General features: G+C 43.6%; 1 protein-coding gene across 1 annotated transcript in view; it reads right to left on the bottom strand.

Moving 5' to 3' along the window:
* Nucleotides 1-14,793: 14,793 nt before the first annotated feature.
* LOC106571254 (arf-GAP with SH3 domain, ANK repeat and PH domain-containing protein 2) overlaps nt 14,794-26,919 on the bottom strand; it is a 39,697-nt gene continuing 27,571 nt past the window's right edge. Inside the window, exons 17-28 of the mRNA XM_014144069.3 lie at nt 26,152-26,341; nt 25,746-25,831; nt 25,035-25,150; nt 24,740-24,807; nt 24,288-24,398; nt 22,005-22,281; nt 19,319-19,420; nt 18,902-19,172; nt 18,473-18,534; nt 16,552-16,634; nt 16,080-16,199; nt 14,794-15,989 (exon numbers count right to left, since the gene is read on the bottom strand). Of these exons, the coding sequence (XP_013999544.3) occupies nt 15,915-15,989; nt 16,080-16,199; nt 16,552-16,634; nt 18,473-18,534; nt 18,902-19,172; nt 19,319-19,420; nt 22,005-22,281; nt 24,288-24,398; nt 24,740-24,807; nt 25,035-25,150; nt 25,746-25,831; nt 26,152-26,341 (1,561 nt within the window). The 3' untranslated portion in view covers nt 14,794-15,914. The remainder of the gene's footprint in view (nt 15,990-16,079; nt 16,200-16,551; nt 16,635-18,472; nt 18,535-18,901; nt 19,173-19,318; nt 19,421-22,004; nt 22,282-24,287; nt 24,399-24,739; nt 24,808-25,034; nt 25,151-25,745; nt 25,832-26,151; nt 26,342-26,919) is intronic.

Genomic DNA, 26,919 nt, shown 5'->3' with positions numbered 1-26,919 from the left:
CAGAACATGTCCGGAATATACACTACATGACCAAAAGTATGTGGACACCTACTCGTCGAACATCTCATTCCAAAATATGGAGTTGGTCCCCCCTTTGCTGCTATAACAACCAACAACCTTCGCTCCTCTGGGAAGGGTTTCCACTAGATGTTGGAACATTGCTGCAGGGACTTCCATTCAGTCACAAGAGCATTAGTGAGGTCGGGTACTGATGTTGGGCAATTGGCCTGGCTCGCAGTCATGGTTCCAATTCATCCCAAAGGTGTTCGATGGGGTTGAGGTCAGGGCTCTGTGCAGGCCAGTCAAGTTCTTCCACACCGATCTCAACAACATTTTTCTGTATGGAAGTGGGAATTGCCATGCTGAAACAGGGAAGGGCCTTCCCAAAAGTTGGAAGTACAGAATCGTCTAGAATGTCATTGTATGCTGTAGCATTAAGATATCTCTTCACTGGAACTAAGGGGCTTAGCCCAAACCATGAAAAACAGCCCCAGCCAATTAGTCCTCGTCCACCAAACTTAACAGTTGGCACTATGCATTCAGGCAGTTAGCGTTTCCTGGCATCCTCCAAACCCAGATTAGTCCGTCGGACTGCCAGATGGTGAAGCGTGATTCATCACTCCAGAGAACACGTTTCCACTGCTCCAGAGTCCAATGACACCGAGCTTTACGCCACTCCAGCCGACACTTGGCATTGCGCATGGTGATCTTAGGCTTGTGTGTGGCTGCTCAGCCATGGAAACCCATTTCATGAAGCTCCCGACTAACAGTTATTGTCCTGACGTTGCTTCCAGAGGCAGTTTGGAACTCAGTAGTGAGTGTTGCAACCGAGGACAGACGTTTTCTACGCTCTTAAGCACTCGGCGGTCCCATTCTGTGAGCTTGTGTGCCCTACCGATTCGATTCGCGGCCGAGCCGTTGTTGCTCCTAGATGTTTCCACTTCACAATAACAGCACTTACAGTTGACAGGGGCAGCTCAAGCTTGGAAGAAATTTGACTAACTAACTTTTTGTAAAGGTGCCATTCTAAGGCGGTGCCACGTTGAAAGTCACTGAGCTCTTCAGTAAGGCCATTCTACTGCCAATGTTTGCATTGCTGTGTGATCGATTTTATATACCTGTCAGCAATGGGTTTGGCTGAAAAAGCCAAATCCACTCATTTGAAGGGGAGTCCACATATTTTTGTATATACAGTGCATTCGGGCTCCCGAGTGGCGCAGCGGTCTAAGGCACTGCATCTCAGTGTTAGAGGCTTCACTAAAGACACCCTGGTTCGAATCCAGGCTGTATCACAACCGGCCATGATTGGGAGTCCCATAGGGCGGCGCACAATTGGCCCAGCGTCGTCCGGGTTTGGCCGGTGTAGGCCGTAATTGTAAATAAGAATTTGATCTTAACTGACTTGCCTAGTTAAATAAAGGTGAAATAAAAAATAAATAAATACACACACCCCATAATGACAAAGCAAAAACATTTTTTTAAATTTATTTTTGCTCATTTATAAAAAATAAAAACGTAAATAATCAAATCAAATTGTATTTGTCACTGAATACAACAGGTGTAGAACTTACAGTGAAATACTAAAATATCACATTTACATAAGTATTCAGACCGTTTACTCAGTACTTTGTTGAAGCACCTTTGGCAGTGATTACAGCCTCGAGTCTTCTTGGGTATGACGCTACAAGCTTGGCACACCTGTATTTTGGGAGTTTCTCCCATTCTTCTCTGCAGATCCTCTCAAGCTCTGTCAGGTTGGATGGGGAGTGTTGCTGCACAGGTATTTTCAGGTCTCTCCAGAGATGTTCGATTGGGTTCAAGTCCGGGCTCTGGCTGGGCCACTCATGGACATGCAGAGACTTGTTCCGAAGCCACTCCTGCGTTGTCTTGGCTCTATGCTTAGGGTCATTGTCCAGTTGGAAGGTGAACCTTCACCCCAGTCAGAGAACCTGCTCCAGAGCACTCAGGACTTCATCAAGGATCTCTCTGTACTTTGCTCCATTCATCTTTGCCTCGATTCTGACAAGTCTCCCAGTCCCTGCTGCTGAAAAACATCCTGACAGCATGACTCTACCACCACAATGTTTCACTGTAGGGATGGTGCCAGGTTTCCTCCAGACGTGACAATTGGCATTCAGGCCAAATAGTTAAATTTTGGTTTCATCAGACCAGAGAATCTTGTTTCTCATGGTCTGAGAATCTTTAGGTGCCTTCTGGCAAACTCCAAGTGGGCTGTCATGTGCCAATTTAACCACAAGTGGACTCCAGTCAAGTTGTAGCAACATCTCAAGGATGATCAATGGAAACAGGTTGCACCTGAGCTCAATTTCTAGTCTCATAGCAAAGGGTCTGAATACTTATGTAAATAAGGTATTTTATTTTTTTATTTTTAATACTTTTGCAAACAATTCTAAAAACCTGTTTTGGCTTTGTCATTATGGGGTATTGTGTGTAGATTGCTGAGGATTTGTATTTATTGAATACATTTTAGAGTAAGGCTGTAACTTAACAAAATGTGGAAAAAGTCAAGGGGTTTGAATACTTTCCGAAGGCACTGTATAAATATATTTTTTTCACTGTAGTCATCTTGGTTATCTGGCCCTTGGCTTTGACCCTGTGTGTTTATCCAGAATGCAGAGTTTATGAGCAGTCTCAGTCTTGCGCTTCCAGGCCTCTGGCCCCCAGCAGACCAGCACTCCCCGGATCCAAGCCGCAACTCCATCCCCAACCCTTGAGGCCCCTGTTCCGACCTCCACCCCCATCCCCAGCCAGAGCCCCATGCCCCCCCTGGAGAGCCCACGCATGGACACCATCCGGAAGGACCCCAGCTTTGATGAGGAGGCCCTGGAGGGGGACTTTCCCATGGGGAGTTCAGCTCCACAATCCTTTGAGGACCTGACAGAGCATGGGCCCTTGGCCCTACACAGCGACAAGGCCCTACCCTTCAGACTACAGAGACAGACCTGCATCAACAGCAAGGAGACAGACTGCTGAGAGAGAGGGAGACAAAGAGGGAGAGGGGGAAGAAGGGACGGGAGAGAATGAGAGGAGGAAAGGAGGAAGTGAGGGAGGGGGAGAGGAAGGGAGAATGGAAGAGAGAGAGGGCGGAGGAGAGGAAGGGAGAGAGGGCGGAGGAGAGGAAAGGGTAGAGGAAGGGAGAGAGGGTTAGATGAAAGGGGAGGGAGAGAGGGAGGGAAGAGAGTGAGAGGGAGAGGAAAGGAGGAACGGAAGAGAGTGAGAGGAGGGAGAGGAAAGGAGGGAGAGAGGGGAAGGGAGAGGGAGGGGAAGTGGAAAGGAGAGAGGGAGGGGAGAGAGTGAGGGAGAGAGAGGAAAGGGGAAGAGGAGATGAGAGGAAGGAGGGAGATAGATAGAGAGGGCTCCTAACACAAAGGAGACTGAGAAAGAAAAAGGCAGTGAGAGAGACTGGAGGAGGAGGAGAGGACATAGAGTGGGAGAGGATGCTCACTCAGTCAGCACTGAAGGGCAGACCGCAAAGTAGAACAAGCAGGACTTGTGTAGGACAGAATATGTGGGCTGACAGTTATATAATGTATTATATGGAGTTGGAGAGCAGCTTCAGTTGAAAATGGGAATTCAGTTGAAAGTACCCACAGGGCTAAAATTAAACCTATTGAGCATTGAAAAGCCATTTTCTTCTGAACAAAAAATATAATTCAACATGGTTTAATCTATGAAAGATTGACAATCAGTTCTAGAATGTTCTGTATAAATTGTACCATATTATGTTGTGATGTGAACATTTGCTAAGAACACTACAGAGCACTCCCTATACTTCAACTACTGTAGCAGTGGTAACCCTGTTCACTGCTCTGGTTCCATACCCTCATTGGCTTCGACCCATCCGGTATATTGAAGACGACAATAGGATCTAATGAGAACCAGAGTTGACCTGCCCGGGGTCGTGTTCATTAGGGCAGGGTTTCACAAGCTCGGGCCTGGGGCCCCCCTTGGTGCACATTTTGGTTTTTGTCCTAGCACTACACAGCTGATTCAAATAATCACAGCTTGATGATGAGTTGGTTATTTGAATCAGCTGTGTAGTGCTAGGACAAAAACCAAAATGTGCAGTCAGCAGGGGCCCCAGGACCGAGTTTGGGAAAACCTATATTAGGGCACAGAGTAGCAAAATCTTTTGCTATGGAACCCCCCCTCCGGAACATTCCTTATTGGACAAGAACAACTCCATTGTTTTTGTTATGTTCTTGTTTCGTGCCTTTTGATCACAACCCTATTCTGTCTTTCCCCACACAGTGCATAAGCTAATGAACATTGTCTGTGGTATTTTCATTGTTGCTTCATTGTGATCTACTAGCGACGTTATCTCACTGACGTGTTATGCTTTTATCGAGTTTACATTGTACTTCTCCAAAAATCCCTCTGATATTTCTGAATTTCTTTGTGATTATTTTATGGTCTCACACATCTTTGATCTGGATGAAAGAATGCCACATAAGCCTCCATATTGGATGTGTGATTCACTTGCATCATGCCACAGGCAGGTAGTGGCATGATGACACACCTACTCATTCAAGGGTTTTTCTTTATTTGTACTATTATCTACATTGTAGAATACTAGTGAAGACATCAAAACTATGAAATAACACATATAGAATCATGTAGTAACCAAAAAAGTGTTAAACAAATCAAAATATATTTTATATTTAGATTAGTCAAAATAGCCACCCTTTGCCTTGATGACAGCTTTGCACACTTTTGGCATTCTCTCAACCAGCTTCATGAGGTAGTCACCTGGAATGCATTTCAATTAACAGGTGTGGAATATCTTTCCTTCCTTCTTGAGCCAATCAGTTGTGTTGTGAAGGTAGGGCTAAAATATGAAGTCCATATTATGGCAAGAACAGCTCAAATAAGCACTGCAATTCATCATTACTTTAAGACATGAAGGTCAGTCAATCCGTAAAATTTCAAGAACTTTGAAAGTTTCTTCAAGTGCAGTCGCAAAAACCAGAGGATAAGTTCATTAGAGTTACCAGCCTCAGAAATCGGCAATTAACTGCACCTCAGTTTGCAGTCCAAATAAACGCTTCACAGAGTTCAAGTAACAGACACATAATAACATCAACTGTTCAGAGGCGACTGCGTGAATCAGGCTTTCATGGTCGAATTGCTGCAAAGAAACCACTACTAAAGGACACCAATAACAAGAAAAGACTTGCTTGGGCCAAGAAACACGAGCAATGAACATTAGACCGGTGGAAATCTGTCCTTTGGTCTGATGAGTCCAAATTTGAGATTTTTGGTCCCAACCGCTGTGTCTTTGTGAGATGCAGAGTAGGTGAGCAGGTGATCTCTGCATGCGTAGTTCCCACCATGAAGCATGGAGGAGGAGGTGGGATGGTGTGGGGGTGCTTTGAGGGTGACACTGTCTGGGATTTATTTTGAATTCAAGGCACACTTAACAAGCATGTCTACCACAGCATTCTGCAGCGAATCGCCATCCCATTTGGTTTGTGTCCAAAATTTGACTGGTACTGTATATTTTACTCTGTTTAAGAGGATTGCCACATCCCTAAAATGTCCATAAAATAAGTGGTCGTTGCTCCTCCAAAGTGTTCTTGTGGGAAAATCTCAGAAAGTGTACGTCGCTTTATCTCTTGACCAGAGTTCAGATTTTGAAACTATTAAAGCTGCTATCCTTTGGCCTTACGAGTTGGCCCCAGAGGCATACAGACAACAGTTCTGTAAATTACGAAAGACAGAATCACAAAGCCATGAGTTCGCAAGCATGTCTTTTTGATTGGTGGTATGGTTCTCAAGAGGTCAATGATTTAAATACATTCATACATCTTGAGCAGTTCAAGAATTGCCTCCACGAAAGTTATCCCTACGCAAAAAGCTATCCAGAGAAGTCACCTCCTACTGCCAAGGTTTCAGTCCATTTCTACAGTGCCCAAAGATAAAGAGCCACAGAAAACTGGTTTTTCGTATCCTACAGTTTGTCATTACTGCCGTGAGAAAGGACACATTATCTCTGAGTACCCTAAGTTTTAACAGAAAAATTAGAGAAATGGCTGTTTCTTCTTGTGGAAGCACTTCAGCCCATTAAGACTGGTGCAGCTAGCCTAGCGGTTAAGGTGAAAAATCTGTCGATGTGCCCCTGAGCAAGGCTCCTGTAAATCGTTCTGGATAAGAGTGACTCCTACATGACAAAAATGTTTTGGAGGGTGTTTCACCTTTGTCTGACACTTCAGCAACTGGTTACAGTGTGTCAGTACAAGGGGTGGAGATGGAAGTTCCTTTGTATAATGTGGAACTAGAGTCTGATCTTATTTTTGGTTCCGTTGTCGTTGGAGTAAAGTCTACCGGTGAAGGTGGTCTCATATATTTTGGGAAACGATTTGGCTGGAGGGAAGGTCGTGCCAAATCCTGTACTTTGTAAGGAACCCAGAGTAGAGGAACCTGATGGGTTATCAGAAAGTACCCTTCGTGTTCCCAGCATGTGCCGTTACACGTGCTATGTCTAAGAAGGTCCCCGGGAGCAAGCATTGAGGAGGATGTCAGCGATCCCACCATGGTCAATCCTTCTGAGACGTTTGTAGGTGATCCTGAACCTCCTAACTTGACCTCTCCTTTGAAAACCCCAAAGGTGAGCGAGTTTATAGGACCGCTGAGGGAAGAGAGTGTCCTTACAGCTGACGCTTCAATGTCTAAGAAGCAGCTGATTGCAGAACAGAGTAAAGCCGTTTCCCTCTCCCCTCTTTTTGCTGAGATACATTTGTGTGGGTTACTTTGACAGAGATGGTGTTCTAATGAGGAAATGGTGTTCTCGCACCACTTCTTAGGAAGACGATTGGCCCAGTGTATCTTAAATTCTAGGTGTCACTGAACTGGTTAATTTTCCACCAACCCCGGATTGTCTTGTCTAATTATGCACACCTGATTCCTATTTTCCCCTGATTAGTAATTGTATATATGTGTCCTGTGTTCACCATTGTCTTGTTGGTTATTGTTCCCATATCCGTTGGTCTTGTGAGTACCTGTGCTTTGTTGTTTCGGCTGCGTGTATTGAGTACACGTTATTACGGGTCCCGTGTAGTATTGTGCAATTGTTATTACGGGTCTCGTCCTGTGCGTTATTACGGGTCCTGTTTATTTGAGGTTTAACATCACTCGTTTGTTTTTTGCTTCGTCCCCGTGCCTTGTCATGGCATGTTATATTTTGGGTGGAGTATTAAAACCCCCTATAACGTATTCCTGTGGCTGTCTTCAAACATTTTATACAACGTGACAGGCAGGCCTTGGGGTCAAGACGTATGACCATTTCTTGCATAACTTATTCTGGTCTGAAACAGGCTGTTGTCTTACTGTAAATCCTGTCGTGTTTGCCAGTGGAAGGGTAAACCAAACCAAGCTGTACCGGTTGCACCTTTTGAAGCTTATTCCTGCTTTTGACAAACCTTTCAGCAGTGTTCTGGTGGATTGCATTGTTCCTTTGCCCAAAGCAGAGAGTGGTAATCAGTTTCTCTTGACCATTATGTGCACTGCCACTTGTTTCCCTGAGGCCATTCCACTGAGGAAAATCACAGCTTCCAATATTGTTAAGGCCATGGTGAAATTATTTTCAACTTTTGGACATCCGCAGGTAGTGCAGTCGGACCAAGGTTTGAATTTCATGTCAAATCTTCCAGCAAGTGCTACAACAGTTGGGTCTTACCCACTGCCACTCTAGTGCCTACCACCCAGAGTTTCAAGGTGCTCTTGAGATTTTATCAGACTTTGAAGTCTATGTTGAGAGCTTACTGCTTTCAGTTTGAGAGACTGGGATGAAGGGGTCTTGTGCTGTTTGCAGCGTGGGTGGTTGTTCAGGAATCTCTCGCTTTTAGTCCGAATTATGTGTTTGGACATCATGTCAGAGGTACTTTGAGAATACTGAGAGAGGTTGTTGCAGGGCAACAAATCTGTTGGAGCACGTTAGCACTTTTCAATGTTTTGGTTGCGCTCTTTCCAGGGGGATGAGTTTTAGAAACATACATTATAAACTTATGAGTTTTCAGCAGCTATAAGAAAATAAAGTGATATATTTACCAAAAAGTGCGTGTCTTTTATTTCATTATTGAGCGCCAGTAGATGCCATTTTTACATTGGCGACGGTGATGCATTTAAGTTGTGAGATGGCTTTTTTTTTTTTTTTTTTGGTGTGCAAACTTGTCCAACATAAATATACTGAAACAATATAAAACGCAGAGTTGGACCCATGTTTCATTAGCCGAAATAAAGGATCCCAGAAATGTTCCATATGCACAAAAACCATATTGCTCTCAAATTATGGACAAATTTATTTTCATCCTTTAGTGAGCATTTCTCCTATGCCAAGATAATCCATCCACCTGACAGGTGTGGCATATTAAACAGGTGCAACTTGTGCTGGGGACAAAAGGCCCACAACACAATGCCACAGATGTTTTCAGTGAGTGTGCAATTGGCATGCTGACTGCAGGAATGTCCACTAGAGCTGTCGCCAGAGAATTGAACATTAATTTCTGTACCATAAGCTGCCTCCATTGTTTTAGAGAATTTGGCGTGGGGGAGCGGTTTGCTGTTGTGGAAAGAGTGCGCCATGGTGGGGTTATGGTATGGGCAGGCATAAGCTACGGACTACAAACACAATTGCATTTTGGCTATTTGAATGCACAGAAATACCATGACGATATCCTGAGGTCCATTGTGAGGCCCATCTGTGACCAACAGATGCATAGCTGTATGCCTAGTCATGTGAAATCTATAGATTATGACAGATTTCCTCATGAACTGTGACTTAGTAAAATCTTTGAAATTGTTGCAATATTTGTATAGTATAGGATATTTGTTGTCTTAAGGGGGAAGGTGTTACAGGCTTTGGTTTTCCCATTTGTTTTGAGGTTGGATTTTAACACATAGCTCGTTACCACGTTATGCACACCGACTGGTGTCACCTCGTTAGTCAGTATGTGTTACACCTGCCCTGGTCGCCATCTCGTTAGTGGGAAGGTGTTTACCCTGTGCTGGCCCAGGTGCTATTTAAAAGTGGAGATGTCTTGAGCGATGTGGAGGGTCAACACCTTTAGTTGGCTTGCCCTATTTGAGTTCTAGAAAACATTCCTTTCCCTGATTTTGGGAGAGGAGAAATGTTCTAACCAATACAGTCCACTGACATCTGCAGCTCCTGTCCTGATGTGGTGGTGGTCTCCTCTGGCTCTGCTGTACTGATGTACTGAGGATAGAGAAACAGTCAAGTCATGAACAGATCATACACTCATAGCTTGGTCTTTAAATTACTTCATTCTGTTTCATTGTGTTTATCTGTCATTTGATTATAAATATTTCATCACACTGTAGGATTATTGTTGGTGTCAGCGTGACTGAGCAATGTCTGCTTTAAAAGGGCAAGACTAAGACTGAGCCCCAACTTGATGAGGGTATCCTCCACGCTGTATACGGCGATGATGATAGTTCCTTTTGCACCAGCTCTCAAACAACTCTCAGGACAGACTGCTCTGCATCATACCTGGAGACACCATCACCACACTGGGTCCGCCGTCATCAAAGTGGTCCATACTCTGGGGAGAGGGGTACAGCAGAGTTAGCATGGACCGAGGGGGACAACAGAGTCAGAATTATTAGCGCACACCATAGCAAACCTTTTTGCAAAGGAAATTAAAATTGTTTCTTATTGAATAAGTACAGGTAGTCCCTCCCCGTTTCAGGCTATCTACTATTTGGTGCCTAATAAATATATAAAAAAGTAATAAAATGCCACTAAAATCAAATTTTATTTGTCACATGCCGAATACAACAGGTGTAGACCTTACAGTGAAATGCTTACTTACAAGCCCTGAACCAACAATGAAGTTAAGAAAAAAGTAAGATAAGAATAACAAAATGAAAGAGCAGCAGTAAAATAACAATAGCGGGGCTATATACAGGGGGTACCGGTACAGAGTCAATGTGCGGGAGCACCAGTTAGTTGAGGTAATATGTACATGTAGAGTTATTAAAGTGACTATGCATAGACAATAACAGAGAGTAGCAGCAGCGTTTGGGGGGTGGGTGGGGCAATGCAAATAGTCTGAGTAGCCATTTGATTTGCTGTTCAGGAGTCTTATGGCTTGGGGGTAGAAGCTGTTTAGAAGCCTCTTGGACCTAGACTTGGCGCTCCGGTACCGCTTGCCGTGCGGTAGCAGAGAACAGTCTATGACTAGGGTGGCTGGAGCCTTCCTCTGACACCGCCTGGTAAAGAGGTCCTGGATAGAAGGAAGCTTGGCCCCGGTGATGTACTGGGCCGTACGCACTACCCTCTGTAGTGCCTTGCGGTCAGAGGCTGAACATTCATCTGATTAATGTTATCCACCATGAGGTTTCTGATGTGCTCGAAGACAAAGGGGTTGTTGACATTGATGGCCTTGTGGATCTTGTCGTTCATAGCGTTGATGTAGGTCTGGTAAGCAGCACTTCTTTCAGCCAGAGACTATGCGTACTAGACGGGAATGCCGTGACGCTCCGGGTGGTTCTGCTAGTACACCTCTGAGAAAAAAAGCACACACACACACTAGAGAAGGGTTGTGTTCATTAGAGCACGCAACGGAAAACCTTTTAAAGTGCGTTTCTAATTGGAGGCCAGGTGTCGTTTGGTTCCTAATGAACATTTCCATGATTGAGAGTGACTGGAGCTGTAGAACAGAGGAAGATCCCTGCTCTATAAGCAGGCTGAAGCGGGGACTGGTTGGAGAATCTCATCCAGGATGAGCAGAAATTCCTGGCCTTTTCCCAAGGCAAACACGGGGATGAGACATGGAAACAACATCGCATGAATGGCCTTGTACAGGAACATTTGTCCAGCATATGGGTGCCATCTACTGGCCAGAATAAACAACACATTCTGTATCTATGTGATGCATTGGGGAGATGGTTATTACACTTTATAAAGGCACATCTACAAAAACAAGGTGGAGATGAGTAGATATTCAAGAATAATAAAACTGGACAAAATCAGGGGAAATCATGTACCAATTTCAAGAAGAAGTTGAAAAAGCTCTCCTCATTTTCTAAACTCAGTACTCACTTCTACCCCTGCTATCTCCATCATAAACATGGCTGTGCCCAGGACGTGACCCGCGTGGTAACAGCGTAACATAATGCCGGCCACCTCTTTCACCTCGTAGAGGTTGATGGTCTCAATCTTCTCCATGCTCTTATCCAAGTTGGTCTCTGTGTCCAGCATGTCGTCTGCAGAGATGTTATCTGGAGGAAAAACGGAGACAGTCAGCGACACCATGTGAACCCCAGTTGTCCATAATGGATGATGGCATCTCTACAACGACTCTACACTGCAGCATCCTGTAGTTTCTTCCCCTGAAGACATGGCTGTGTAGATCGAATTCCCAAGTCGACAAGATACAAATTTGCCGTTCTGCCCTCCAAGGCAGTTAACCCCCAACAACAACTGCTCCCCGTGCGCCGATGACGTGGATGTTGATTAAGGCAGCCGCCGCACCTCTCTGATTCAGAGGGGTTGGGTTAAATGTGGAAGACACATTTCAGTTGACTGCATTCAGTTGTGCAACTGACTAGGTATCCCCCATACTGAAACATAGGGACGACCTGGATTTGTCCAATAAAAAACACTTGTTTTCTATTGTTTATTGTGTTTTCTACAGAACAGATGAGAGGGAAGGAAGACTCACTCGCTGATGAGAAGCAGGTCTATCAAATCTATACAGGGAGAGGGCATGCGTTCCATCCAGTCCTTGGTGAATTCCACAGTCCAGCTACAAACGATTGTGCTTATCAGGTTACTTCTATTTAAGTTTGACTAACACATTTTAATGTGTGACAAATGAATTCAGCAAAAAAAGAAACACCCCTTTTTCAGAACCCTGTCTTTCAAAGATAATTTGTAAAAATCCAAATAACTTCACAGATCTTCATTGTATAGGGTTTAAACACTGTTTCCCATGCTTGTTCAATGAACCATAAACAATTAATGAACATGCACCTGTGGAATGGTCGTTAAGACACTAACAACTTACAGACGGTAGGCAATTAAGGTCACAGTTATGAAAAGCTAGGACACTAAAGAGGCCTTTATGCTGACTCTGAAAAACACCAAAAGAAAGATGCCCAGGGTCCCTGCTCATCTGCGTGAACGTGCCTTAGGCATGCTGCAAGGAGGCATGAGAACTGCAGATGTGGCCAGGACAATAAATTGCAATATCTGTACTGTGAGACGCCTAAGACAGTGCTACAGGGAGACAGAACGGACAGCTGATCATCCTCGCAGTGGCAGACCACGTGTAACAACACCTGCACAGGATCAGTACATCCGAACATCACACCTGTGGGACAGGTACAGGATGGCAACAACTGCCCGAGTTACACCAGGAAGGCACAATCCCTCCATGATTTTGACCCCCCCCCCCTTTGTTCAGGGACACATTATTCAATTTCTGTTAGTCATATGTCTGGGGAACTTGTTCAGTTTATGTCTCAGTTGTTGAATCTTATGTTCATACAAATATTTACACATGTTAAGTTTGCTGAAAATAAACACAGTTGACAGTGAGGACGTTTATTTTTTTGATGAGTTTATGACTGCGTGTGTTACATTACCATGATTTTTGGTCCCCTTTAACTCCAGAGTGATGCATGACCTGTCCAGCTCCACTGTTGGAGGGAAACAGGAGTCGACTGTCAGATGATGACATTTGACACAAAGTGACGTTCTGACAGATTCAGAAAAACCACGCATTATGGCAATATTTTGACAGCAAAATAGAAAATGCATCTTGATGAGAACTCATAGTAAGAATGCATAGTGAATTAGTTGGCTAACTACTTGGAAATACCAACTAGCCAGCTAGCTAGCTACATATTTAGCCCGGTAAAAACACTTGGGCATCTTTGGACAATAACTGAGGTAAGGCAATTAATAGGCCATGGAGGAAAAATAATTACAATTTAGCATTTACACTGGAGTGATAGACGTGCAGATGATGATGTGCAAGTAGAGATACTGGGGTGCAAAAGAGCAAGAGGATAAATAACAATATGGGAATGAGGTAGTTGGGTGGGCTATTTACAGATTGGCTGAGTACAGGTACAGTGATCGGTAAGCTGCTCTGACAGCTGATGCTTAAAGATAGAAAGGGCGATATAAGACTCCAGCTTCAGTGATTTTTGCAATTCGTTCCAGTCATTGGCAGCAGAGAACTGGAAGGAAAGGTGGCCAAAGAAAATGTTGGCTTTGGGGATGACCAGTGAAATATACCTGCTGGAGCGTGTGCTACGGGTGGGTGTTGCTATGGTGACCAGTGAGCTGAGATAAGGCGGGGCTTTACCTCGCAGAGACTTATTGATGACCTGGAGCCAGTGGGTTTGGTGACGAATATGTAGTGAGGCCCAGCCAGCGAGAGCATACAGGTCGCAGTGGTGGGTAGTATATGGGGCTTTGGTGACAAAACGGATGGCACTGTGATAGACTGCATCCAGTAGAGTGTTGGAGGCTATTTTGTAAATGACATCGCCGAAATCAAGGATCGGTAGGATAGTCAGTTTTACGAGGGTATGTTTGGCAGCATGAGTGAAGGAGGCTTTGTTGCGAAATAGGAAGCCGATTCTAGAGTAAATTTTTGATTGGAGATGCTTAATGAGTCTGGAAGGAGAGTTTACAATCTAACCAGACACCTAGGTATTTGTAGTTGTCCACATATTTTAAGTCAGAACCGTCCAGAGTAGTGATCGTAGTCGGGCGACAGAGTGTGGGCAGCAATCGGTTGAAGAGCATGCACTTCGTTTTACTTGCATTTAAAAGCAGTTGGAGGCCACGGAAGTAGTGTTGTTTGGCATTGAAGCTCGTTTGGAGGTCTGTTGCCACAGTGTCCAAAGAAGAGCCAGATGTATACAGAATGGTGTCGTCTGCGTAGAGATGGATCAGAGAATCACCAACAGCAAGAGCAACATCATTGATATATACAGAGAAAAGAGTCGGCCCGAGAATTGAACCCTGTGGCACCCCCATAGAGACTGCCAGAGGTCCAGACAAAAGGCCCTCCGATTTGACACACTGAACTCTATCTGAGAAGTAGTTGGTGAACCAGGTGAGGCAGTCATTTGAGAAGACAAGGCTAGTGAGTCTGCCAATAAGAATGCGGTGATTGACAGAGTCGTTCATTGCTGCGACTTGCTTGCTAGTTGAGATTTCTGTTCTTCACTCGGTCAGATTAGCCTACATTTCACTGATCTTAGTAGCAGAAAGCATTTTTGTCTGCAGTTTTCGGTTTGGCTATTTGTTTCAAGTGTATGTGGCGGTTATAGCTTGTATGCCACCCCGGGCGGCTGCCCATGTTGCCCGTACTTAAATCTGCTACTGATTTTGTATTAGTCTATAAATAAATCTCTGTCGAAATTCATCATCTCTCCCATGTCTTAGTCGATTAGTATTTTTGAAAGTGGAAGGATAATAATTCATCCATAGTTGTTCTGAAATGTTTATTGCTTGCCAACATTTGACTCCCTCCTCTATGTTTAATATAACATACATACATGAATTATTCATTTTGGTTGTCTATCCTGACGTGAAATTTGTTCTGGCAGGGGGGAGATGTTCGGCACGACACCGGTATTGTAACAACATTTTAGGGCATAGCAGCAAGAGCAGTTATTAGATTGCTATGATCTGTCATTTCATCATCATCTGGACTGTCATTACAGTACATGTAAGTAGTGACCACTATACTGATCCGTCATAACATAATGAATTGAAGACAAAACACACGAGCCATTTCAAGTTTTAATGACCTTGTAAAGAACAAGAGGGAAGATGATTGTACAGCTACAACAATGTACATACAGAGTTACCCTGTAACCCTTTTGATAGCATTATATATTCACAAATGCTTTCTTGATAAATTACATTTTTTTCCTATGTTAGGATCAAACATATCAGTTTCCCATCAGCAGAAGTGGTCAGGGATGACCATGCACTGTGGCAAGTGTTTGTGATTCACAGCAGTTTAATGACTATGTAATATGTTAAAAAAAACTTTGAACGTCTGTACAACAGGTTTTCATTACATTAGGAATTTACTCTTTTAATACCCATCTGAGTTGATAACACAATACACATTACTGGATTTGAGGGACAACACACCATTTAAAGGTCATCTTTGATTAAGCTAACATGTGCAGCGTATACCATGAATGTGGTCTCCGCGAACAAGGGAACATTGCCTTTAAAATGCACATTGTGGACGAAGCGCGATTGGATTGAATTCTAGCCATAGTCTAACCAGAACTTTTCTCCAGTTATTTCCAGTTGTTCCAACAAATTGTTGAAGTGGAAGTTAAGTTTCTCAACACTTGGGGTGCGGGCTGAACAGTTTCCTCCTTGCCTCTTATTTGGTTAATGTCGTTACATAGTTTGTCACACATTTTCCAGCATTGTAGAACATTCTGTTGGCAGGTCACATAGTATACATCCCCTATTCCGTGCCCTACCTTTGATCAGGACCCATAGGACTCTGGTCAAAAGTTGTGCACTATGTAGGGAATAGGGTGCCATTTGGTGTTTGGATGCATGAGAATAACATCATACACACACACACACTGTGCACATTCCACATCTTTTTCACTCACAGTCTCACATACATAATAAAGTCCAGTGGAGGCTGGTAGGAGGAGCTGTAGGAGGACGGGTTTATTATAATGTCTGGAATGGAATAAATGGAACAGTATCAAACATATGGAAATCCCATGCTTGACTTTGTTCCATCAATTCCATTCTAGCCATTACAATGAGTCTGCCCTCCTATAGCTCCCCCCACCAGCCTCTTCTGATACAGCCATAGATAAAGACAGCCTGGAGGCGAGAGACAGCTTCGGTCACACCATCAGATGCATCAGTCAGTGATGAAGTGTACAAATTTCACAGGGAAGACCCCTCTCCTGGTCGGCTCCCCCTCCATATGTCCAAACTGCAATATACACAGGACAGGATACAGTCAGTGGTACAGATACGACAACACTTGAGTGTGAGTGTGTGTGAGTATATATACACTACTTACCCACCACTCCGGGTCCTCCTCTCCGTCCACTACGATCACCTCTCCCTCTGTGAACGTCAACTCATCTGAGTTATCAGCAGAACAGTTGTAGATGGCTTTCACTCTCTTGGGTTTCTGTTTCTGAGTGCGATAAGGGCCAAATAATAAAATGTAAGTTTATGATTTTGCAAGTGTTCAATCAGTCCTGATGGTAAATCCTAAGACTGTAAATATGACTTCATAATCAGTGTAAATGTGATATTACTGTAGTGATTGCACAGCTCTAATTGGCTAATGTCAGGAGCTAATGATTGGCTGAGGTCAGGTCCTGTGTGGATCATTTGGTAGAGCGTGGCGTTAGCAACATCAAGATTGTGGGTTCCTTTCCCGCTAGGGCCACCCATATGAAAATGTATGCACACACTACTCTAAGTTTGCTTTAGATAAAAGTGTCTGCTAAATGGCATATTTTATTATTATATTAGGCGCTCACAGGGTGGTTGGAGCGGGGCTTCAGTGTCGGAGGTGGGGAGGGACCAGAGCTGTGAGGGGAGCCAGGTACAGGTGCAGCCTTTACTGCTCACACAAACAAAAAAGACACACAGAGACAGGAATCATCAATTCATTGACGTAACACATAGAATAAAGCCACAATTGTATAAGAAGGTTTAGAACTGCAGCTTAATTCTCTTCAATGATGTTTATTGCTGAGGCGTTTCGGCTCCTTTGTCAAAGCCCATAGAGTTGAAGTCGGAAGTTTACATACACTTAGGTTGGAATCATTAAAAGTAGTTTTTCAACCACTCCACAAATTTCTTGTTAACAAACTATAGTTTTGGCAAGTCGGTTAGGACATCTATTTCGTGCATGACAAGTCATTTTTCCAACAATTGTTTACGGACAGATTATTTCACTTATAATTCACTGTTTCACAATTCCAGTGGGTCAGAAGTTTACATATACTAAGTTGACTGTGCCTTTAAACAGCTTGGAAAATTCCAGAAAATTATGTCATGGCTTTAGAAGCTAATAGGCTAATTGACATAATTTGAGTCAATTGGAGGTGTACCTGTGGATGTATTTCAAGACCCACCTTCAAACTCCCTCTTTGCTTGACATCATGGTAAAATCAAAAGAAATCAGCCAAGACCCCAGAATAAAATTGGAGACCTCCACAAGTCTGGTTCATCCTTGGGAGAAATTTCCAAACGCCTGAAGGTACCACAATTATCTGTACAAACAATAGTACGCAAGTATAAACACCATGGGACCACGCAGCCGTCATACCGCTTAGGAAGGAGATGCGTTCTGTCTCCTAGAGATGAACGTACTTTGGTGCGAAAAGTGCAAATCAATCCCAGAACAACAGCAAAGGACCTTGTGAAGATGCTGGAGGAAACAGATACAAAGTGTCTATATCCACAGTAAAACGAGTCCTATATCGACATAACCTGAAAGGCCGCTCAGCAAGGAAGAAGCCACTGCTCCAAAACCGCCATAAATAAAGCCAGACTACGGTTTGCAACTGCATATGGGGACAAAGATCGTACTTTTTGGAGAAATGTCCTCTGGTCTGATGAAACAAAAATAACTGTTTGGCCATAATGATCATCGTTATGTTTGGAGGAAAAAGGGGGAGGCTTGCAAGCCGAAGAACACCATCCCAATCGTGAAGCACGGGGGTGGCAGCAGGAGGGATTGATGCACTTCACAAAATAGATGGCATCATGAGGAAGGACAATTATGTGGATATATTGAAGCAACATCTCAAGACATCAGTCAGGAAGTTAAAGCTTGGTCGCAAATGGGTCTTCCAAAAGGACAATGACCCCAAGCATACTTCCAAAGTTGTGGCAAAATGGCTAAAGGACAACAAAGTCAAGGTATTGGAGTGGCCATCACAAAGCCCTGACCTCAATCCCATAGAAAATGTGTGGGCAGAACCGAGTAAGCGTGTGCGAGCAAGGAGGCCTACAAACCTGACTCATTTACACCAGCTCTGTCAGGAGGAATGGGCCAAAATTCACCCAATTTATTGTGGGAAGCTTGTGGAAGGCTACCTGAAACGTTTGACTCAAGTTAAACAATTTAAAGGCAATGCTACCAAATACTAATTGAGTGTATGTAAACTTCTGACCCACTGGGAATGTGATGAAAGAAATAAAAGCTGAAATAAATCATTCTCTCTACTATTATTCTGACATTTCACCTTCTTAAAATAAAGTGGTGATCCTAACTGACCTAAGACAGGGAATTTTTACTGGGATTAAATGTCAGGAATTGTGAAAAACTGAGTTTAAATGTATTTGGCTAAGGTGCATGTAAACCTCCGACTTCAACTGTACATTAAAGCTATTTGAATCAGAACAGACCAGTTATTTAATATTTTATAATAATTGTATTTGTCTGTTTACCTGGTCCATCAGTTGGTCCAGCAGTCCTGGTGGGAGGTCCTTTAGGAGTGGGTTTATCTGAACTGAACCCACACACACATGAAGGGTCTTAGTTAACTGATAATCACTACATGGAGAACGGGGAGTGAAACCAATCCATCCATCCATCTACTGTATCTATCTATCCACAGGTTTCTCCCTCATTCTATCTTCACACAATATGCAATACTCTTGAATGAGAACTCATGAGCATGCAGTTTAAGAATTCAAAACATCATCCTTCCATGGTCAGTGGCCATATGTATGAAGCGTCCCAGAGTTGAAGTGCTGATTTAGGATCAGGTCCCTCCTATCCACGTAATCATATTCATTGTGATTTAAAATACTAAACTGATCCTAATTCAGCACTCTTACTCTGAGATGCTTGATAAATTCTGCCCCAGTTCTTACCTAGTCGGTGATTTAGGTGACTTGGGCCCTGTGGCTCTCCTGCTGGGATGGTGTGCGGGGACAGGAGAGGGGTGTGCGGGGACAGGAGGGGGCTGTGTGGGTTTGAAGGGGGGTGCTGTTGGTAGGACTGGTGCTCCTGGGATGACCGTTGGCTCTGGAGGCCCAGGTAATACTGAAGGTAAAGGTGGTAGAGGAGCAGTCTTATGGCCTCTAGGCTCCATCACATTGGTCCTCTTGTTCACAGGGGGAGGGGGAGCAGTTGGAGGAAGCACTACATGGAGAGAGGGGAGTGATATCAATCTATCACATAGTTATAAAGGCCTTTTTACATCTGCAGTTATCAAAAATGTACTTATATCGTGTAATACAGTGCTTATATTGTGTTATTTATTGTGTAGTATGATATAGTGCACTTACCATACATGGCGCTGTTGGGGTCTGGGGTGTGAGGGTTTGGGGGGTCTGAGGAGGACCTCTGTCTACCCACCACCTCCATAGGAGCCTGCTTCCACCGTGGACCTGCAAGGTTACAGTCATAGGGTCAACCATTTAGGGTCAACCATTTGTCACATAGGGTCAACCATTTGTCACATAGGGTCAACCATTTGTCACATAGGGTCAACCATTTAGGGTCAACCATTTGTCACATAGGGTCAACCATTTGTCACATAGGGTCAACCATTTGTCACTATTCCAGCAACACTTTCAAGGACCAATGGTCCAGAGCAGGTGTGACAAACTCAATTCCTGGAGGGCCAAGTAGCTGTGGGTTAGAAAAGGAGAAAGATAACATGATTTGAGTATATGAGCAGTAGCAATAAGGAGAGAGGTTGGTTTATGCCCTATTGGGGCGGTCGTATTTTCCAGTAATACATTTGCAGACGCTATAGTAATGGTTCTAATGCAAGGTATTAAGTGCTGTGACCAATTAATAGGCACAAATACCATAACTATTCTCCGGGGTAGTGGGTGGCGCTACCTTGGAAAATAGTTAATAGAAGGAGTAGAGACGGGAGTGAAGAAATCTAAAACACCCTGGACACCGTCGGGAGAGGTTTGGGAATAATAACTATTGAAATGGTGACAAACGGCCCCGATTCTCCCTGTAAAGTGGAGCTAGAGGATTTTAATAAAGCCATGGAGGCGCTGAAAGAAGGGCACAAGCATTCTACCAATTCGGCTCGAATATGGGAAAAATTTAGCAAACTGGATAAAATTGGTCAGCATTTCCTGGCTAACGGAACATTCTAATCTGATAGAGAATTCAGGGAGGCAATTATGACTTGACATAGAACCAGAATCAAAAGCACAATATACCAACGTTTTGATGTCAGCATTCTATCAACAAAAAATTCAAACAGATAAACCCGGAATTAGTAGAAGTACTCAGCCACAGAAAGACTGGGTACGGGAGTGCATTGACAGAATTTGCACTTCAGCTTTGATGGCAGGTTTGAAACCTGTGATCAAAACGGCAATTGCGGGGGTTGTGGATGAAATAGAGCAGGATGCTTTGAGAGTGGAATATAACTCGGCCACAGTGGAAGACACTAACAGTGGTTTCAATGGCCAAGGTAAGACAAAGAACAGTAGCGAAAAAACACCACCGCGTAGGGAGATAGATCCCTGTTTTAGATGTGGGGCCGCTGGGTATTGGAAGAATGAGTGTAGAGTGGAAGTGGAGCCTGTTGCATTCGGAGGAAATGCTGCCATACAAGCGCTTGCCTCTTTTTCAAAAGAGCAGCAACAAATCCTCCTGAAAGTAGCGGGAATGGAAATTTACACATAGCGGTGTATGGCATCGGTTCGATCGATAGTGGTTCATAGAGATCACAGTTTCTATGTGAAGGAAGACGGATGAGATCACGTTTTACACAACTTGTTAATAGAGGCCAGGGATCAAATATCGCGGATTCGGTATGATGAGAAATTGGCTAAATTTGCCACAGGAAAAAGTATTTTGGGTTAAAGAATCTAGGAGAAACGCCCAGGGAATGGATTCTAAAGAGGTAACAAATGAAAAGTATCTGGCCAAACACTCCTGGTAACTCAGAAAACCTTGGGTTTTTTTAATCTCATGAGACATTTTATGTCGTTTTATTATGAAATAGATTTACATTTTACGTCGTCTTATTCTGAAATATATTTCTAGAATGGACGAAAGGGTGGAGGGGTCACAAGGAATTAGCATTGGGGTACCAAACCTAAAATGAACTTCCCTATTTTTTAGTTCATTAACATGGTGGTGCGGTAGTTATGGAGAATCCTGGGGGAAAGAGACCAGTGAAACGGTAGACTCGGTGGTGAGATAATGTCGGAGAAAGTTGAAATGGAAGGAGTCAACGGCTCCAGCTGACATGTTATGATCAGTGTTCTGAAGGGAAATAAGGTTGTGTATGGTGTGATCATAGAACATAGGCCATAAATCTCTGCGTTTGTAAACGGCACTGTGAATGTTAATCATGTTTATTTACTTTTTGGTTTTATTGTCATCGTTTGTCCATTTATAAGTAATTTCCAAGTTTATGTAATGTTGAACAGTAGGATGTCAAATGTTCAAAAAAGGGGGGACTGATGGGTTTGGATTTCTGAACTTTAAATGTTATTAATCATTAGTTATACTAGAGACATGAGGGGTGCCGTAGCCCAGGGGCTACACCAGAGGTTAATGGTTATCTGTAGGAGGAATGTATATGGTGGATGCAGTTAAGCTTGGAATGTATTGAGTGTAGGGAAAACGATCATGTGGCAGGCATTGATAAGGGGAGAGAACCATGGATTAGTGATGAAGGGGGTCGAGGACAGATCAGGTCACGTTAAGGGAGAGTAAAAGTTTATTGCCGTATCACTTAGTTTCCTGCCTAGCAATAAAGATACAATGTTTTGCGAGATGGAGGAGACTCCACCAAAAGTGGGGTACAAACACCACCCCTATTGTAAACATGTTGTGTTCGATTCAGCTGTTTGATCCTCGGGAAGAATAAACTTGGTTTGAGCTTTCATTGTGTCTGTTGAGTTCTTACTCTGATAATTTGGACCTAACGAAAGGAAATAAAAACCAGAAGACACTCTCCAGGACTTGAGTTTGACACCCCTGACCTACCTTTGGTGGCTGTCCTGGAGGGAAGGTGAGGGATGGGTACCACCGGTAACGCTGGCACGCCGGTGGGAGGGGGGCTGAGTTCCAGGATGGTGCCATAGGTCTCGTTGTTCATCATCATGCTGGGGAGATGTGCTCTCTGCTTGTCTCTGACCAGGCTGGCTGCGTCGCGGGCCAGGGAGGCCATGTTGGGACCACCAGGCATTGTACCCATGAGACCACTGCTCGGGACGAAACAGCTGACAGGACGTTCCTGCTCTGACCGTCTGTGGGGGATGGGCTGGTTATGGGGGATAGGGCGCACAGGTAGAGATCATTAGCAGGCTAGTAATGCTATCGATGCCATCTCTTTTAACAATTGGAAACAGATGGTGATATGCTACATGCACAGCATAGCACAGCCTACATACACAGCATAGAACAGCTTATATGCATGGCAAGTGAGTCTGGTATACAGTAGGCAGCACCGATTCCCTTGGGATGTCATAAACACATACACTACATGACCAAAAGTATGTGGACACCTGCTCGTCGAACATCTCATTCCAAAATCATGGGCATTAATATGGATTTGGTCCCCCCTTTGCTGCTATATGTTTTTGAAAGAAAAGCACATTAAAATAACATCAAATTGATCAGAAATACAGTGTAGACGTAGTTAATGTTGTAAATGACTATTGTAACTGGAAACGGCTGATTTTTTTTATGAAAAATCTACATAAGCGTACAGTGGCCCATTATCAGCAACCATCACACCTGCGTTCCAATGGCACGTTGTGTTAACAAATCCAAGTTTATCATTTTAAAAGGCTAATTGATCATTAGAAAACCTTTTTGCAATTATGTTAGCACAGCTGAAAACTGTTGTTCTGATTAAAGAAGAAATAAAACTGGACTTTTTTAGACTAGTTGAGTATCTGGAGCATCAGCATTTGTGGGTTCAATTACAGACTCAAAATGGCCAGAAACAAAGAACTTTCTTCTGAAACTCATCAGTCTATTCTTGTTCTAAGAAATGAAGGCTATTCCATGCGAGAAATTGCCAAGAAACTGAAGATCTCATACAACGCTGTGTACTACTCCCTTCACAGAACAGCGCAAACTGGCTCTAACCAAAATAGAAAGAGGAGTGGGATGCCCCGGTGCACAACTGAGCAAGAGGACAAGTACATTAGAGTGTCTAGTTTGAGAAACAGACGCCTCACAAGTCCTCAACTGGCAGCTTCATTAAATAGTACCCGCAAAACACCAGTCTCAACGTCAACAGTGAAGAGGCAACTCCGGGATGCTGGCCTTCTAAGCAGAGTCTGGACACCCGTTTAACGTCCCATCCGAAAGACAGCACCCTACACTGTATTTCTGATCAATTTGATGTTATTTTAATGGACAAAAAAATTGGTTCTCTTTCAAAAACAAGGACATTTCTAAGTGACCCCAAACTATTGAACGGTAGTGTATGTGTTATGGCTTTTCAACCTCTGCTATATTGTGGATTCAGAGCTATCTACTGTATCTAATAGAACTCAGAGGGTTTACTTTAATGGAAGCTTCTCTAATGTCAAACATGTAAAGTGTGGTGTACAGCAGGGCAGCTCTCTAGGCCCTCTACTCTTTTCTATTTTTACCAATGACCTGCCACTGGCATTAAACAAAGCATGTGTGTCCATGTATGCTGGTGATTCAACCATTCAGCAATTTTCAACACACTCCACAAAGCAAGTTCTGCAGGCTCTAGCTTGATCTTATCTTGATTATTGTCCAGTCATATGGTCAAGTGCTGTAAAGAAAGACCTAGTTAAGCTGCAGCTGGCCCAGAACAGTTTGGGATGAGTTGGACCGCAGAGTGAAGGAAAAGCAGCCAACATATGTGGGAACTCCTTTAAGACTGTTGGAAAAGCATTCCAGGTGAAGCTGGTTGAGAGAATGCCAAGAGAGTGCAAAGCTGTCATCAAGGCAAAGGGTGGCTACTTTGAAGAATCTCAAATCTAAAATATATTTTGATTTGTTTAACACTTTTTTTTGTTTAACACTTTTACTACATGATTCCACATGTGTTATTTCATAGTTTTAATATATTCACTATTATTCTACAATGTAGAAAATTGTAAAAATAAAGAAAACCCTGGAATAAGTAGGTGTGTCCAAACTTTTGATTGGTACTGTATGTACATTTTAACGTTTTTGTTTTTAAATGTTTTTTCTCGTTACGTGTCAGACCCCAGTAGGACTAGCTGTTGCCATGGGGATCCTAATAAATCAAATCAAAATAAAGGTCAACTAGCTCACCTTGTCCTCCATCTCATCTTCGCTCTCGTCCAGGTCGTCGTCGTTGCTGAGCCGCCACTCATACTCCACGTGCACATGGACGTTGAACTTCCCCGTCTCGGCCTGGGTCAGCTGAACACCACAAAGACAACAAACGTACAGTCAACCTCTATCTGTTGTTACCCATGTTGATCATATGGCACCATGGACCCTCCTCTAATAAAGAGGATCATCGTGTTGTTATAGGCTGTATCCTAATCCTCCACCCTTTTCCAAAAGTGTGCCTTTGCCCTCTCATGGATTTAAAAGCATATGAATGGTTTAAGCATTGTCTGGTGGGAGTTTTCACTATTGTTAAATCCATGACGAGAAGTGTGCAAGTTCACATGTTGGGAAAAGGGTGGAGAATTGTGATGCAGTCATTGTGTTAAAATGTCTATGACCTTCAGATTACATTGCAAGCCTACACTCACCAGCTCCTCACACTGCGTATGTTTGAGGCGCTTGGCGATGTCCATTGGTGTTTCTCCTGCCTCGTTGGCTGCACACACAGGCAGACAAACCAATCAGAGCTTCATTAATGTGTTTCTATGGGACTTGACCAGCCCTTTATCATTTGTTTATGGGTTTGTATCTCAAATTGCATCCTATTCCATATATAGTGCACTACTTTTGACTAGAGCCCTATGAGCCCTGATTAAAAGTAGTGCACTATATAGGGAATAGGGTGCCATTTGGGATGCAGATGGATCCTATGAGGGTACTTACCAATACTGACTGAGGCCCTGCCCCGCAGTAGCAGTTTGAGACACTCGCTGTTGTCGGTCAGGCAGCAGTAGTGCAGTGCCGTGCTCCCTTTGGCTGTCTGCTTCTCCAGGTTCCCACTGTTACACACACAGACAAAAGTACAGACAGAGAGACACACACACACACACACACACACACACACACACACGTTGGTTTTACTATCCAAGTGTGGGACAAAAAATGAATACCCATTCAAAATTGTATTTTCCCTAACCCTAAACCTTACTCTTAACCAAACCTTAACCCCAAACCCTAATTCCTAACCCCTTACCCTTACCCTAATTCTAACTCTAACCCTAACCCCTAAGCCTAAAAAGCCTTATTTTACTATCCTTAACCCCAAACCCTAATTCCTAACCCCTTACCCTAATTCTAACTCTAACCCTAACCCCTAAGCCTAAAAAGCCTTATTTTACTATCCTTGAGAGGACTTTTGGAACATAAAAAGAAAAGTTAAGTTAGACACGCAGCTGAGAACTATCACCACAAGGGGGCAACACTGCCGTTCATTGATATTGACAATTATTGGGAGAACAACTTCTGCTCCTATTTAAATATTTCATTATATGCTGTTAAATAACTTCCCCTTTTCACATTTGATATCTGAGAGCTTGTTTGCTTCTGCTACTATAAGCTATAAAACCAGCATCTTTTCACCCAGTACTTTAGTACCTATTTTGGGCCAGGAAGTCCACAATATGGAGGGAGTTGCGGTCCACCATTCGTACTGCTAGGTGTAGTGCTGTCTCACCCGGTTCCTGAGGGCATGAAACAACGACAACTCACGACAACAGTTCGACAACATCAGAATAGCCAATATACCTACCAATCAGAGGTATTCAAATATGACAAATCACACAAAAACATCATTATAAAACTAGAAAAACCAGTCAAGCTTTCTAAGACTAATGCTTCTCTCATGTCATTGTTAGAAGGCAATGTCTACTCCCCAAATGGCACCCTATTCCCTTTACAGTGCACTATTTTTGACCAGGGCCCATAGTGCTCTGGTGAAAATTAGTGGACTATGTACGAAATAGGGTGCCATTTGGGACGCAACCAGTGTCAATCATCTCACATGCTCATTGGCCAGCGGGATGGTCTCCATCAGGTCCACTCCTTCAGCATAGACCTGGATGAGAGAGAGGATGTCTCGGGTCTTCACTGCCTCACACAGGACGTGCAGTCTGGACGCCAAGTCCGCACACTTCCTCTGAGCAAAACGCTTCTCCGTGTACTTGGCTGTGATGTAGTCCTTCCTCGTCTGCCTGAGGGAGACCAGAGCCCAGACAGATAGATGATCAAATACCAGGAAAGAGACAGGAAACAAGTGCAAACCTACGTACAAATTGGCACACTCTCCCTTATATATTAGTGCACAGGAGGTTGGTGGCACCTTCATTGGGGAGGACGGACTAGTGGTAATGGCTAGAGTGGAAGGGGTAGAATGGTATCAAACACATGATTTGTTGCCATTCCATTCACTCGGTTCCATCAGGTTATTATGAGCCGTCCTCCCCTCAGCAGCACAGTGCACTACTTTTATTTGTAAAAAATGTTTTTATTTAACCTTTATTTAACTAGGAAAGTCAGTTAAGAACTAATTCTTCTTTACAATGATGGCCTACACCGGCCAAACCTGGACGACGCTGGGCCAATTCTGCGCCACCCTATGGGACTCCCAATCACGGCTGGTTGTGATATAACCTGGATTCGAACCAGGGTGTCTGTAGACCAGGGCCCATTGAATTGGGTGCCATTTTGGACGCAACCTGAGACATTCAGGACTATAAACAGTATAAAAAAAAAGAAGTGAAACGTATTCGACTTAATGTGAAATGAAATC

The sequence above is a fragment of the Salmo salar genome, chromosome 15 (genome assembly GCF_965601325.2).
Source record: "Salmo salar chromosome 15, fSalSal1, whole genome shotgun sequence".
Taxonomy (NCBI): Eukaryota; Metazoa; Chordata; class Actinopteri; order Salmoniformes; family Salmonidae; genus Salmo; species Salmo salar.
Note: the sequence above shows the minus strand (reverse complement) of the source record. Positions and strands in the feature narration are given on the sequence as shown.